This window comes from Oncorhynchus mykiss, chromosome 21 (assembly GCF_013265735.2).
Source record: "Oncorhynchus mykiss isolate Arlee chromosome 21, USDA_OmykA_1.1, whole genome shotgun sequence".
In the NCBI taxonomy this organism is placed as follows: domain Eukaryota; kingdom Metazoa; phylum Chordata; class Actinopteri; order Salmoniformes; family Salmonidae; genus Oncorhynchus; species Oncorhynchus mykiss.
Genome location: NC_048585.1, coordinates 27,875,947 through 27,890,184, shown reverse-complemented (window position 1 = coordinate 27,890,184; position 14,238 = coordinate 27,875,947). Strand labels below are relative to the sequence as shown.

General features: G+C 43.9%; 1 protein-coding gene across 7 annotated transcripts in view; it reads left to right on the top strand.

The window, feature by feature from the left end:
* Window positions 1-450: 450 nt before the first annotated feature.
* LOC110500179 (signal peptide, CUB and EGF-like domain-containing protein 1) overlaps window positions 451-14,238 on the top strand; it is a 126,711-nt gene continuing 112,923 nt past the window's right edge. For all 7 annotated transcript variants that reach the window (XM_036957537.1, XM_036957536.1, XM_036957534.1 and 4 more), the window contains exons 1-2: window positions 451-615; window positions 2,908-3,030. In XM_036957537.1, coding sequence (XP_036813432.1) covers window positions 528-615; window positions 2,908-3,030 — 211 coding nt within the window. In that variant the 5' untranslated portion in view covers window positions 451-527. The remainder of the gene's footprint in view (window positions 616-2,907; window positions 3,031-14,238) is intronic.

The window sequence follows — 14,238 nt, the reverse complement described above, 5'->3', positions numbered from 1 at the left end:
CACAACCAACTAAGAAGTGCCCAAAACTGCCCATTAGGCTGGCTACGCATATGTAGCCTATTGAAATAAGCGCCTGCGGGACAACTCATCTGAAAAACATGAAAACGTAGCTACATCTGAGCTCTTTTTTTCTCATTATTATTCACCACGATTGTAACTTGAAGATGTATAACCTTATTTATAGGCCTACATCACGATGAATCATGAGTTCCATTATGGGCAATTGAGACCTCTGCTGACAATTTGGCCCCCGCGCTAGTGACAAATATCTGAAAACATTTATTGATCAAGTGTAATGATTTTCTGGGTTGGTTGCGGTCTCGGGCGTTGAGTAATCAATTGAACCAATTTTATTCTCTCTCTCTCTCTCTACACCTCCAACCCGCTCTTCAAATGCGTGCAAGCCAATCAGAGAGCGGCTCCGCTGGTCTCGCTGTCCTCTTCTACTGCCTCTGCCAGTACCAAAACGGTTCTCTTATCAAAGAAACGCATAACCAAAAAACTGCATTCAATCACCGCCTTTTACCATGGGAAGTGCTTGTTTTTCCTGGGACGTTTGTTTGTTTTTCGTCCTCATTAATACTTGTGAGGTGATGGGGAATGTTGGACTCGCAGGTAAAGAGCTCTCATTCTCTCTTTCTGTCTTAATCATTTTGACACATATTTTTAAGATAGGCTAGTGCTGCCTATTTTCTTTCTTCCTGTTAATGGTTTATTGAACTGTTAAACCAGTGTATGACAGTGTAGAATAGGTGAAATGTAGTGGATTTCTTTAATGCACAGGCTAACGTAGATTATATTCATTTTAATTGGAGAGTATTTGTGGACTGAGATTACAGTTGAGATAGTTGGGATAACATGTTCCTTTGAGAAACACTTGGTTGAGGATGGATAATTTGAACAGAATGGAAAGGAGAAATAGCTGAACACCGATTTTGCACAATAACAGTGAATGAAATATATACATTTGAAGCCAAATCTAGCAATTATAATAGCCTTTGAAATTGTGATGTGATATGCGCGCGAAATAAATCAGAGGCTGCAAAAACGTTTACATTTGGCCTTGCGGAGCTGAACCATTATCACCCATTTTTTTTGACAATATTACTCTAAACACTATTTCAAGTTTAGTATTTGTTTCGCCTTATTGAATTCCCATTTCTGAATGTTAAACAAGTGAGAAGAGTCAACAAGAAATGAGGTCCGTCGACTGATATCTATCTGAATGTTTTACCCGTCGTAGATCAATCTGTCAAGTAGGTCCTGGACTGGTTTTAATTGTGTGAATAAAAATATGACTACGCATCTTTTCACCCCCCCTCTGCTTGAAAGAATCCCTCCTATGAGCTGATACATAGCATATTTCTCGGATCAGTTGCCTGCCCAGAGGTATCCATATGGACGTGGGTTGGAAAGGTGGCCTTCGCGGTCCCTAGAGGAGTCTGTCCCAACCTGCTTATCGACAGCCTTTCAGTGGATAGTGGCGCACATTGTCTCCCTCCCACTATGGATGAGCGAGAAGTCAATATTGGGACGGGCACTGAAGCACCGGAGAGGGCTTTATTTAACTATTAGTCAACGATATTTCATAATAATAGTCCCATGGTGAACCTGCAATAACAGTTTCCTGCCTTATCTCTCTCTATTCACTGTCAACAACTCAGTGAGACCTGGCAGTTGAACTATCAAGTCCAGGTTTTACAGGCTATATTCCACTGCCTACTCCTATCACTTTATTTTTCATTTCTACTGGCACTCACATGGGAGCAAATAAATCAGTCATCCACCTGATAAAAAATATTTATTGTAATGACATTTTATTGTTTCTTCATTGCATTTCGTTGAGCTGGGCAGGGGCAAGACAGGAGACAGGGTAGCTGCTTCTCAGTTCAAGATACAGCACTAGATGTCACGTTCTGACCTCTATTTCCTTTGTTTTTGTATTTATTTAGTATGGTCAGGGCGTGAGTTGGGTGGGCAGTCTATGTTTGTTTTTCTATGTTTTGGTCTAGTTCTATGTTCGGCCTGATATGGTTCTCAATCAGAGGCAGGTGTTCGTCATTGTCTCTGATTGGGAACCATATTTAGGTAGCCTGGGTTTCACTGTGTGTTTGTGGGTGATTGTTCCTGTTTTTGTGTTTGCACCAGACAGGGCTGTTTTGAGTTCTCACGTTTCTTGTTTTTTTCCGTTAGTTTGTTCATGTATAGTGTCGTCAATAAATACAATGAACAACCACCACGCTGCGCTTTGGTCCGCCTCTACTTCACAAGAGGAGAATCGTTACACTAGAGAGAGAAAGGGAACAGAATTTTGGATAGATACAACTTTCTCTCTTACACTTGTTCTCTCTCTCTCTCTCTCTGAATGAGCTGCAATTAGCCTACTTGAGGCCCCTGGATTCAGCCCCCAGATGTGACTCTATAACATTGACTTGATCAATTAGGGTTCCATGTTGTCACTCAGTATTCCATAGGCATCCACTAAGCCCTGATACACTAGTGTACCTCTCTGCTAATGGTATTTGATTCATATAAATTATTATTGGTTTTGTTCTCTTTAGTGTTATCCAAGAGAACCTACCGGTATCATTGATAGAGTTAAGAAACCTCACCCTCCATCCACTATGTCCCTCCCTGACAGTTTATTGTCTTATACGAGGAGCTTTACATTTTGGACGTTTGCCATCTTAAAGTAAATATATTTCCAGCCTGTATATATCTGGACGGAGCTGCATTTGGCCAAGAGGACTGAGCTTTCCCTGAGAGAGCGGGGTTAAAACATTCGATGGAGGTTGTACAAAACCCATTCACCTCTCACCAAAATCATCACTATTTTATAGACTTAGTCCTATTGATGAGTCCTTAGAGACCAGTGGTTTACAGTTGTCCCTTGTGTCATTTCTATAGAAGCCGATGAATGCTCTGAAGGCACGGATGACTGTCACATTGATGCTCTCTGCCAGAATACCCCCAAATCCTTCAACTGCATCTGCAAGCCGGGGTACAAGGGAGACGGCAAGCAGTGTGAAGGTGAGTTTCACTACATTGTCTTATTATGACTTCAATGTGATATTACTCCCCTCTATATTACTTAATTCACCCCCCCCCCCCCCTCCCTTCCGCCACACCGATCCAAATCATCATCCTCAATCACCCCACACCCCTGTCCTCTCCGCACTTCATTCCGCCCGCCCCCTATTGCTCTCTGACAGGCTCAGCAGTAATGGCAGGTTTTACAGCTGTTTCACAGGAACACCCCCATTCCTCTCCCCCCCCTCTCCCCTCCTCTCCCCCTTCCCGACTCCAGTCCCTCCGCCAGCGCTCTTAATTAACTGGGAGGAAGTGGACTGAGGGAAGGTGTGAGGGTGAGAGGGGGCAGCACCTGGCTGTGCGTTCACACCTCCACTCATTTCTGCCTCAAATCACACCACAGCTGGAGCTAGAGTTAGCTGAGCGCACAGCACACACTCCTTCCCAACGCTAGCCTGTCTAGCCGTACAAATGCAATCGAAACACATCTATGCACGCACACGCAAACGCCAGTTCAGCTTATAGGCTACCACGGCAAATAGCGTGGACACAAAACGATACATTAGTCATATTGGGCCCTAGAGCTAGCCAGGATAGGAGAGCAAGAGAGGATTGTGGTGATGACGGGCCCTTTTCTATAGGGGTTTTCACTGCCTCTATGTTCAGGCCTTTTCAAGTGTCTCCTGTTTGTTTAAGTATTTGTGTGTATGTCAGTGAGTTATATCCAACACTTTCTGCTGTTTGCTCAGCTGTGTACCAGTCTCCCTCGCCTGAAACACACACACACACACACACACACACACACACACACACACACACACACACACACACACACACAGAGAGAGAGAGTGTGCAGGTATTATGTTTGAGGAACTCACCTGAATATTGCCCATTCAGAGATTCTATACCTCTCATTTGGTCATCCTGGGTAGAACATAATGAGATGATCATGTGTCATTGTTTGATTAGCTCACTTATCAAATGCCTCAGGCTGTGTGAGTCGGTCTTCCTACATATGACTATATAATCCCCCACCTGGCTTGGAGAGAGGGAGTAAGGGAGATTGACTATTATTTCCACCATTTTGTGTCTGCTGATTCTGTTGAGTTGCGTGCAAGTCCATATTGGCAGCAATGCGGTCTACTTGATATAGCTCTGTCTCGATTTGCCCCCAGTCTAATTCTATTGGCCGTCCTCCGCCATTGGACGTAAGCAATGACATTGGAGAGACGTCCTGGAATTGCTAGAAATGCCTGTACTAAAAGTTGATATTGAACCAGGCAGCTCTGCAACATGTTGGATTATCTTCAGTCAGAAACACAATGTCCTAGACCAGATTGAGCTGCCCAGAATAATATATTAGATGATGTCCATAGAGAGTAAACTACAAAAGGTTGAGTCTTTTTAGGGATATGTTCCTCCTACCGTGAAACAGCTGTCTGAGCAGAGGGCTGACCTGTCTGTCTGTCTGTGTGTACAGATTTATTGTGCTTATGAATGTTTGTTTTTTTAAATTGAAATTCTAAGAGGGGTGTATTTCATATTTGGATGGGAATATATTTGTCCCGATTGTTGATTGAATTGTGTGTGTGCACGTGTTACACAGATGGAGAAACTGATGACGTATGCGTATGCTTCAGTATCTGAAATCCAATGTGTCCTGTCCTCCTGTCCCATACTGAAACAGCACAATTAATGCCTCGATCACACATATCCAATGGAACACTGTGTTTGCCTTTAAAAAAAAAAAACTTTATTTAACTAGGCAAGTCAGTTAAATTAACTAATTCTTATTTACAATGACAGCCTAGTGGGGAACAGTTTATTAACTGCCTTGTTCAGAGGCAGAACAACATATTTTTACCCTGTCAACTCGGGGATTTGATCCAGCAACCTTTCGATTACTGGCCCAACACTCTAACCACTAGGGTACCTGCCACCCCGATGCCTTGCAGCATTGCGTTGCAGAGGCAGTTGCAGTAGGTTCGGTGTGGTGCATCTGTTGGATTTATCCAACGCATGTGTCAAACTTTATGCGTAGACGGCTTGACAGAAATGGTAGCAGGAAGTGAATGTTGAACTTTTGTTGCACACACATCCAGATGATGCTGCGTACCGTTTTGTGCAAAGACGCTGTCGGTGGGAGCCGAGGCGTAAGGTCCAGTGAATGGGTGACAGAATGAAGACGGATGGTGGATGTGAGTTGACCCCTGACCTCTGTGATTAGATAAGGGCTGTGTAATTGGCCGGCTATGTTTCCCATCAGCAGACATCATTAGACAGAGTCATTAGGACGAGCAGAGAGCTGCTCTCGCTCGCCCTCCTCTCTCTCTCTCTCTCTCTCTCTCCGTCTGCTGTCTCTCTACTTCCTATGAAATGACTATGCCTCAGGATGGAAGACAGAGAGGCTACACTCTATCAGAGAGGGACCCAGTAGTCTGCAGCTGATAACTCAACATTCCAGTAGAATTTACAGTAACACTTCATGCGTTATTACGTGTTATAAGCATGAGCATTTATGTCCTATTATAAGGCATTTATTGAATGATATAGACTATTGCAGGTTACCTGTAATTAACCACAAAATTGCATTTGAATCATAATTGTTCCTATCAGATTATGGTGCTTCTCTCGAGGCAGACCCTTCTCTAAAGCTGCTCCACAGAATGCTGCTCTCTCTCGCCTCTGAAATCTGATCTTGCGTTTATGAATGCCGCTCTCTGTAGATTTTTCCATGGGCTGATATTGCTGGCTCGTTATGGAAAAATGTGAACTTTGGGCCCTGCGCTGTCAACCCGAAGAATGAGACAATGTGAAAGAGCATAAACCGTTATGCATAGTACAAGGTCATATCACTCTGTCCTCGCAATGCTGGACGAAGTGGTTTCAGGCGGCATCAACTGCACATCTATGATGATCGGAGTTGTGCTGATCTAGAAAGTTGCTACTATATATCTACAGTATAGCTGTCACGCCCTGACCTTAGAGAGCCGTTTTATTTCTCTATTTGGTTAGGTCAGGGTGTGATGTGGGGTGGGCATTCTATGTTTTGCTTTCTATGTTTCTTTGTTTCTATGTTCTGTCCGTTTTGGTATGGTTCTCAATCAGGGACAGCTGTCTATCGTTGTCTCTGATTGGGAATCATACTTGGGTAGCCCTTTTTCCCTCCTTTGATTGTGGGTAGTTGACTTTTGTTAGTGGCACTATAGCCCTGTAAGCTTCACGGTTGTGTCTTCGTTTGTTGGCGACATTTTCAATGAAAGGAAAATGTACACTCACCACGCTGCACTTTGGTCTACTTCTTTCGACGGCCGTGACAATAGCACCTATGTGTCCCTACTGTTGTTAGTGCTTTGGAGACGTTTTAATTCCAAGGAAACTGCTACAAATGAGAACTGGTTTCAGAGAAACCGGTTTCTGAGAATCATTCTTATTTTTGCTACAGGAATTGTATTTATTGATGTACTCAGCAAGAACTGCGCTTTCAGTGACCGTGTGAAACTAAAGGACTATTACTGTTTTCCTGCCTATCAGTTCAGTTTGGATGAAAAGAGGCCCATGCTATTCTCTGAGTAGGCCTATAACTAAACAGTCACGTGGTTCTCTGCTCATCAGTAGCAGTCAGTAGTAGATTATTCCAACAATCCACAGAGAGGAGTCGACTGGGATGGTTTCCACGGGGCTGTCAGGGTCCTGTGAAAGCCTGTCCATGTTTGCTCAGCATTTGTCACTTACTGACTAATTGATTGGTTTTCATTGGTCTTGTCCCTGGCACTCATCCTCTCCTCCTTTTCAAAAACGAGTTTCAGCACTACAGCCTTTGCTTTTCTCTTCCCATGTCCTCTACAGTCAAACAGTTGACTTTACTCTCTAGAACATCTAGGCTACCATTTCCTGGTGATGCTGAAGATACTAACATGCGTTGTCACTCGACCTCTAGCTGTGTTTGAGTGGATGTGTGCGTGTGTCAGAGCTCAGCTGTGTAGTCGTGTGTGTGTGTGTGTGTGTCACCTGTATGCCGGGGTGGAGAGAACAGCAGCAGTAGCCGATTCAGGCATAGAGACAGATAGAGACTGAGCCATGAGTCTGCTCTCCCAGCAGCAGCAACAATTACCTGATCTGCTTTACAGAGGGAGCGAGGAAGGGAAAACAGAAATATATTTGGAAAGACAGATGCATAGATGCAACTGGGAGAAAATTGATGGTGGGTGAAGGAGGTAAGGACACAGAGAAAGAGGGCGGGAGGGAGAGAGAGAGATTTCATGAGATAGAAAGAGAGTGAGATATTGCGGGCGGGAGGCTCTGTGGGAGAGGTGGCAGACAATTACTAGGCCGTTGTCTGCCCAGTGTCTGCTACTCCGTCACTGCTCAGGAGCTCTCCTCACTGGCTCGCTGCTTCACACACACACACACACACACACACACACACACACACACACACACACACACACACACATTTGGAAGAGCAGGTCAGACTCGGCTCCAGTAGGCTGGGGCTTTATATAGCTATAGCTCTGTAGAAAAGAGCGTGAGAGCAGACTCACATATACACTCACAGAGCTGACAGAACAAGAGATGAGAGAGGAGAGGTGTTATTGCTGCAATGCCATACAGCTCATATACCCATAAGCTGTACATGCACAGGCCTCAACACCTGAGACACACACACATTCACGTGCGCGCATGCACATTTACAAGCATGCACACACACACACACACACACACTTTTTCAATCTTGGCTCTTCAGTCTTGGAACGGGCATCAGAACAGAAATTCACTGTCACAAACCCTTGGCCTTGACTGGGCACAAAGCATGGGCTCTCAGCCCTCTGCTCATATGAGTGTCTGTGGTTTGTTGGTGTTTGGATGTCAGTAATGGGGACATTTTCTTATTTCTGTCCTGAGGATCTTTGTACTAGCCTTGGTAATGAACCGTGACGCACTACAGGTTCAGAAATAATATTTGGATTATTTCTGGTTTTGTGCCGTCATTTGACCTCTTGGGTAAATACACATGGTTTTTGTTTTCAGAGAAGTTGAGGGATAGGTAGCTAGAGAGGTTGCGATATTCTGAGGTTCAGAGAATTCGGTTGATACCCAGTCTCCTTTACTTTGGTATTGGCTGCTGTGTCCCAAATGGCACCCTATGCCCTATATAGAGCTTTAGACCAGAACCCTATGTACCGTGGTCAAAATCAGTAAACCAAATAGGGAGTACTGTAGGGCGTCAATTGGGATGGTGGAAGCATCTGACCTATAGAAACCTTACTCAGCAATTCAGTCAGGTACAAGTAACAGCCCCGAAAAGTAAAACAACCCCAAGAATTTGAGAGATCTCCTTTTTCCGCTCAGGGAATTACGCAATCCACTGTAGTGAAGTGTCCCTGCTCCACATGCTGTTGCAGTTATAATTGGAAATCTCCCTTCACTGAGCTAAGGACTTTTTCCTGTGGACACACTTCTCTGGACCAGTCCAACTGAAACATCAAGGGGACAGCAGGGGCACGCTCCCTTCCATTCCTACCTCTCCCCCTTCTCTTTCGTTCCTCTTCTTCCCCTCTCTCCTTCCTCACCTCTCTCCCCTTTTTCATCCATCTCACGGGGCATGTTTCTCCGCTCTCTTGGGGCACGGGCCCGTCAGCGAAGGTGCCTAATTCACTTGATGAGATGTTGAGCTTCAACACTTCCCCCGTCACAATTAGGAAACATGCGGCGCGTGTCCAAGCAGCGGAAGCAGCGAGCAGCCCGGTTCAGAAGCTGTCGGGGTGTCAGATGTCAACAACAGCTCCAGTGCAGGAAGAGATCACTGCTAGAGGCTAACTAGGCACAGGGCATGGCTCCATGTCCATCCTCCCTCCTCGGCCCCAGACCCTAGCCCCATGCCCCAGGGCAGGTGTGAACCCGAGACCCTAGCCCCATGCCCCCATGCCACAGGACAGGTGTGAACCCCGACCCTACCCCCTCCTGATACCTGCCCTGATCTTTGGTGCTCTCTAACCCTGCTCCCCTATGTAAAACCACACCTGCCTTGTCTTGTCTTGCCAGGCTGGCCTGATCCAGCCTCACTTCTCAAGAGGTGAAAATTAATGACTGGAAGCTTTTCATTTATCCCTAATTATCTTTACTCTCATTCTTTCTTTCTTTCGTTCTCTCTCTCTTTCTCCTTCCCACTGGGCAAAAATCTACGTTTCCACATCATTTCTACCAACAAATTCAATGTGATGATGTTGAATCAACATGGAAAACTGATTGGATTTGAAAAAAGTAATCAATGTAAGGGAATTTAGTAAAACATGTTTTTTTACCAAACTTTCAACCTAAATCCAATGACATGGTGAGATATTTTGTTGATTTCACGTTGAATTCACATTAGTTGACAACTCAACCAAATGCAAATTAAAACTAGATGTTGAACTGTCCTCTGCGCCCCCAGTGGTTTCTTTCTCTCTCTCACTTTCACATTTTTTCCCCCCTCATTTCTCTCTCTCTCTCTCTCTCTCTCTCTCGCTCTCTCTCTCTCTTGCTTTCTCTCTCTCTCTCTCTCTCTCTCTCTCTCTCTCTCTCTCTCTCTCTCTCTCTCTCTCTCGCTCTCTCTCTCTCTTGCTTTCTCTCTCTCTCTCTCTCTCTCTCTCTCTCTCTCTCTCTCTCTCTCTCTCGCTCTCTCTCTCTCTTGCTTTCTCTCTCTCTCTCTCTCTCTCTCTCTCTCTCTCTCTCTCTGTCTCTCTCTCTCTCTCTCTCTCTCTCTCTGTCTCTCTTTCTCTTACTTTCTCTCTCTCTCTCTCTGTCTCTCTCTCTCTCCCTCTCTCTCTCTGTTGCTTTCTCTCTCTCTCTCTCTGTCTCTCTCTCTCTCTCCCTCTCTCTCTCTTGCTTTCTCTCTCTCTCTCTCTCTCTCTCTCTCTCTCTCTTGCTTTCTCTCTCTCTCTCTCTGTCTCTCTCTCTGTCTCTCTCTCTCTCTCTTGCTTTCTCTCTCTCTGTCTCTCTCTCTCTCTCTCTCTCTCTCTCTCTCTCTCTCTTGCTTTCTCTCTCTCACTCTCTTTGTATGCCTCTCTCCTTTTTTGGCTTGTTGTTTGATGAAGAAAAAGCAGTAGACATTATGCAAGCCATCCTCATGACTAACTCTGCTCAGTTCCCTCTGCCTATCAAAAACAGGGTTGTTGTGTTCAAATGTGGTTGCTGGAGACACACACAGGTGTACAGTGCATTTGGAAAGTATTCAGACCCCTGGACTTTTTCCACATTTTATTACCTTACAGCCTTATTCTAAAATTGATTAATTAAACCATTTTCCTCATCAATCTACACACAATACCTCATAATGACAAAGTGAAAATAGAAAAACCTCATTTACATAAGTATTCAGACCCTCAATGGAGTCTCATACCCTTTTCTATGAGACTCCATTGATTACCCTTGAGTTGTTTCTACTACTTGATTGGTGTCCACCTGTGGTAAATTCATTTGATTGGACATGATTTGGAAAGGCACAAACCTGCCTACAGTTGAAGTCAGAAGTTTACATACACTAAAGTTGGAATCATTAGAACTCGTTTTTCAACCACTCCACAAATTTCTTGTTAACAAACTGTAGTTTTGGCAAGTCAGTTTGGAATACTTTGTGCATGACACAAGTCATTTTTCCAACAATTGTTTACAGACATATTATTTAACTTATAATTCACTGTATCACAATTCCAGTGGGTCAGAAGTACATACACTAAATTGACTGTGCCTTTAAACAGCTTGGGGGGGGAAAAAAAAGATGACATGGCTTTAGAAGCTTCTGATAGGCTAATTGACATCATTTGAGTCAATTGGAGGTGTACCTGTGAATGTATTTCAAGGCCTAACTTCAAACTCACTGCTTCTTTGCTTAACATCATGGGAAAATGCAAAGAAATCAGCCAAGACCTCAGAAAAGATTTTGTAGACCTCTACAAGTCTGGTTCATCCTTGGGAGCAATTTCCAAATACCTGAAGGTACCACGTCTATCTGTACAAATAGTACTATGCAAGTATAAACACCATGGGAACACGCAGCCGTCGTACCGCTCAAGAATGAGACGTGTTCTGTCTTCTAGAGATGAATGTACTTTGGTGCGAAAAGTGCAAATCAATCCCAGAACAACAGCAAAGGACCTTGTGAAGATGCTGGAGGAAACAGATACAAAAGTATCTATATCCACAGTAAAACGAGTCCTATACTGACATATCCTGAAAGGCCACTCAGCAAGGAAGAAGCCACTGCTCCAAAACCGCCATAAAAAAAGCCAGACTACGGTTTGCAACTGCACATGGGGACAAAGATCGTACTTTTTGGAGAAATGTCCTCTGGCCTGATGAAACAAAAATATAACTGTTTGGCCATAATGACCATCGTTATGTTTGGAGGAAAAAGGGGGAGGCTTGCAAGCAGAAGAACACCATCCCAACCGTGAAGCACGGGGGTAGCAGCATTATGTTGTTGGGGTGCTTTGCTGCAGGAGGGACTGGTGCACTTCACAAAATAGCTGGCATCATGAGGGAGGAAAATTACGTGGATATATTGAAGCAACATCTCAAGCCATCAGTCAGGAAGTTGAAGCTTGGTCGCAAATGGGTCTTCCAAATGAACAATGACCCCAAGCATACTTCCCAAGTTGTGGAAAAATGGCTTAAGGACAACAAAGTCATGGTATTGGAGTGGCCATCACAAAGCCCTGACCTCAATCCTATAGAACATTTGTGGGCAGAACTGAAAATGCGCTTGCGAGCAAGGAGGCCTACAAACCTGACTCAAGTACACCAGCTCTGTCAGGAGGAATGGGACAAAATTCACCCAACCTATTGTGGGAAGCTTGTGGAAGGCTACCTGAAACGTTTGACCCAAGTTAAACAATTTAAAGGCAATGCTATCAAATACTAAATGAGTGTGTGTAAACTTTTGACCCACTGGGAATGTGATGAAAGAAATAAAAGCTGAAATAAATCATTCTCCCTACTCTTATTCTGACATTTCACAATCTTAAAATAAAGTGGTGATCCTAACTGACCTAAAACAGGGAATTTTTACTGTTATTAAACGTCAGGAATTGTGAAAAACTGAGTTTAAATGTATTTGGCTAAGGTGTATGTAAACTTCTGACTTCAACTCTATATAAGGTCCCACAGTTGACAGTGCATGTCAGAGCAAATACCAAACCATCAGGTCGAAGGAATTGCCCGTAGAGTTCCGAGACAGGATTGTGTCAAGGCACAGATATGGGGAAGGCCCAGCAAAACACAGTGGCCTCCATCATTCTTAAATGGAAGAAGTTTGGGACCACCAAGACTCTTCCTAGAGCTGGCCGCCCAACCAAACTGAGCAATCGGGGGAGAAGGGCCTTGGTCTGGGAGGTGACCAAGAACCCAATGGTCACTCTGACAGAGCTCCAGAGTTCCTCTGTGAGATGGGAGAACCTTCCAGAAGGACAACCATCTCTGCAGCACTCCACCAACCAGGCCTTTATAGTAGCTTTAGACAGACGGAAGCCACTCCTCAATAAAAGGCACGTGACAGCCCGCTTGGAGTTTGCCAAAAGTTACCTAAAAAGGACTCTCAGACCATGAGAAACAAGATTCTCTGGTCTGATGAAACCAAGATTGAACTCTTTAGCATGAATGCCAAACCTCTGCATGCACCATCCCTACGGTGAAGCATGGTGGTGGCAGCATCATGGTATGGGGTGTTGTATCTTTAGCTATGCCGGACTAAGTGATATGACATGCTTTTCTATAAAATATTTTCTCCATAATTAATATTACCTGATTGAGCTAATCATGTAAATGTAATTAACAAGAGAGTCGGGGCACCACGAAATAACATTTATAGAGCTGTTATCTTCCAAATAAAATCTTAAAGACCTAGTAATATTTTACCTCAATAGCAGTCAATATTAATCGGCACCTTAATTCAGTCTCATCTGAAAGTTGTAAATTCTTGGTTATCTTCACGAACCCTGACTAACAAGTTGAATCAGCAATACAAAATGTGGTTTAATTATTTATTTACTAAATACCTAACTAATCACACAGAATTACACATACACATAATTAATCATAACTTGATTACAAATTACATCATAAAGGAAAACGTCCCTAGTGGGCAGAACAGATATGACAGCTTGTTACACAAAAGAAAAGGGGCTGGGTTTGAGTGAAAGAGCAGGAAGACTGAGGAACAAAGGGCGAAGCTGTGCTATCGTAAATACAGTATCTTATGCATTCTAAATTACCGCCCATTTGGAAAAGGGAAATACAAAAAAGATTTACTCTGAGCTGCGCTTTAGTAGGTTGGTGGTAGATGGAAGGCCGTGTTGCCAAACCGAGTCCTTTGAAGAATGTTACTGGTTGTCAATTGGATACGTTGTAGTAACGTCATTGGGTGATAGACGGGATACTCTGTCTGTTCCTTCCTAACCCTCGTTTGCAGCTGCTGTTGCTAACTCAAAGGCTAGGAGGTATCACTTCTGTAGTGAAATAGAGTTCAAAGTTCATACTATTCGCAACCAAAGCTCACGCTGATGTTGGCTTCGTTCTGTAGTTATTATCTGTACCATCGGACCGTCGTCCTCACATCCTCGGAACAGGAGGTTATATTGTCGCCAAGGCTTTATATAGAAAGGGATAAAAGGGGTTTGTTTCATAGTTTACAACCTATGTCTCTTCACGTGGGCGGGCCACTGAGTCGGGCCTAATTCACTCATGAAAACCCAATTCTCACATTTTAGAAGCTAAAATCACATTTCATCCCATCACGAATAATTTCATATTCAAACATTTAAATTGAACAACAATTGCATGTGAATCCGATACCTCTGATGTGTAGACTTTCCACTGTAGAGTTTATGTCATCTTATCATTGATGAGAATGTCTCAGATGACAACCAAACTGACATCATACTCATTAAGTACCACTGCATATGTTAAATTGGTCAGATTACCATAATATAGTTAATTTCCCCCCACCTTCTGATGTTCCCAGAATCTCTATGTTAACCAAGGGGTTTGCAAATGTAACACCAGTGGGGTAGAGAGAGAGAGGAAAAAGGGGGGAAGAGGTATTTATGACTGTCACAAACCTACCCCCATGCCAATGTCATGACAGGGGACTGGGAGACTAGTCAGGATTGAGGGAAAGATAGACGCCGCAAAGTACAGAGAGATCTTTGATGAAAACCTGCTCCAGAGTCC